The 1,394-nt window shown below is 46.0% G+C and overlaps 1 protein-coding gene across 1 annotated transcript in view; it reads right to left on the minus strand.

Annotated features, from left to right (window-relative positions):
- The window catches only part of LOC107695963 (twist-related protein 2-like), a 3,458-nt gene extending 2,386 nt beyond the window's left edge, over positions 1–1,072 (minus strand). Inside the window, exon 1 of the mRNA XM_016496084.1 lies at positions 375–1,072. Coding sequence (XP_016351570.1) covers positions 406–897 — 492 coding nt within the window. The 5' untranslated portion in view covers positions 898–1,072 and the 3' untranslated portion in view covers positions 375–405. The remainder of the gene's footprint in view (positions 1–374) is intronic.
- Positions 1,073–1,394: the final 322 nt, after the last annotated feature.

Consider the following 1,394-nt stretch of genomic DNA (forward strand, 5'->3'; position numbering starts at 1 on the left):
TTATTCTGTATTAAAAACTAAAATAATCCAAATGCTTTTTGTGCTTGGCCTCAGGAGGATGTAGGGATTCCTTAAAGTGCAATTCGTTCAGGTTATTGCTGTAGCGCATCCACGCATCAGTAATAGCCTAGCTAATAATAATACAATCATTTAAAAATATCTTCTTTTTTTTAAATAATTGTAATACTTTACCTACCTAAATGAGCATTTTAAGGGTGTCAAGAGGATAGAGTGCTGCATTCGTGCACTGAACTGTCAGTGTCAGTTGTCCAGAACAGCTGGCGTTTCTCTTTACTACAGGAACGGAGTCAAACTAATCAAAGAGCTAGACAATATAATAACGTCTTAAGATGAACTGCCATCTTTCTACCCACCCTTTCGGCATTGTATGGACGAGTCTCGCGGCTAGTGGGACGCAGACATCGACCACGCGCCCTCCATCCTCCACACCGAGAAGGCGTAACTGAGTCTCTCGTGCGCCACGAAGCTGCAGCTGGACATCTTGTTGTCCATCTCGTCGCTCTGCAGCACCTGACAGAGGAAATCAATGTACCTGGAGGCGAGCTTGAGCGTCTGTATCTTGCTGAGTTTATCCGAGGGGAGCGTGGGGATGATTTTGCGCAAAGACGCGAAGGCATCGTTCAGCGACTGAGTCCGTTGCCTCTCCCTGACGTTCGCCAGGACGCGCTGGTTCTGCAGCTCCTCGAACGACTGAGTGCTGCTCGGGCTCGGCTTCTTGCCGCGTTTATTCACGGAGCTCGGGCTGCTGCCGTCCTCGCTCGACTTTTTTCTGTGTCTCCTCTTCCTTCCGAAACTTTTCTGTGGTCTATCCAACTCCTCCTCGCTGGTCACCAGACTGTCCACTGGGGAGACGGGAGAGCTTGAACTCTCTTCCATTTCTCTTTTAAAGAAATGAGAAGGTCGAGGAAAAAACGCGCTCTCCACCTTTGAATCCGTGGTTAGACCGTTATATCCGTGCGTTTTTCTGGAGTTTGTTCGTCCTCGCGAAGTCCCGAGACTGCGCCTCCACTTCCAGAAGTAGAGCTTGGCACAGTTTTCCTCCCGCAGGAAGTTTTTTCCTAATTTTTTGGGAAACTTTATCCTAGTCTCTGATGCTAAATACTAGTGTGAATGGAGGGGGAGGAAGCGCTGCTCTCTGATTGGTGGACTAATAAACGAGGAGGACCAGTCTTAAATTACACTGCAATTCTCCACCGGCTGCCACTCAAATTATACCCCACTTTTAGATCGATACTCTCAGTTTTAGAAGATATGTCAATCTCACACTGTAAAAAAATGACATTTAAATGCGTAAAGAATGTAAAATGGTGAAGTAAAAACGGGCAAGTATTATGGTAAAACTGATATTACGAAATTATAAGAGGCCTATTTAA

This window comes from Sinocyclocheilus anshuiensis, unplaced genomic scaffold (assembly GCF_001515605.1).
Source record: "Sinocyclocheilus anshuiensis isolate Anshui unplaced genomic scaffold, SAMN03320099.WGS_v1.1 scaffold698, whole genome shotgun sequence".
Lineage (NCBI taxonomy): Eukaryota > Metazoa > Chordata > Actinopteri > Cypriniformes > Cyprinidae > Sinocyclocheilus > Sinocyclocheilus anshuiensis.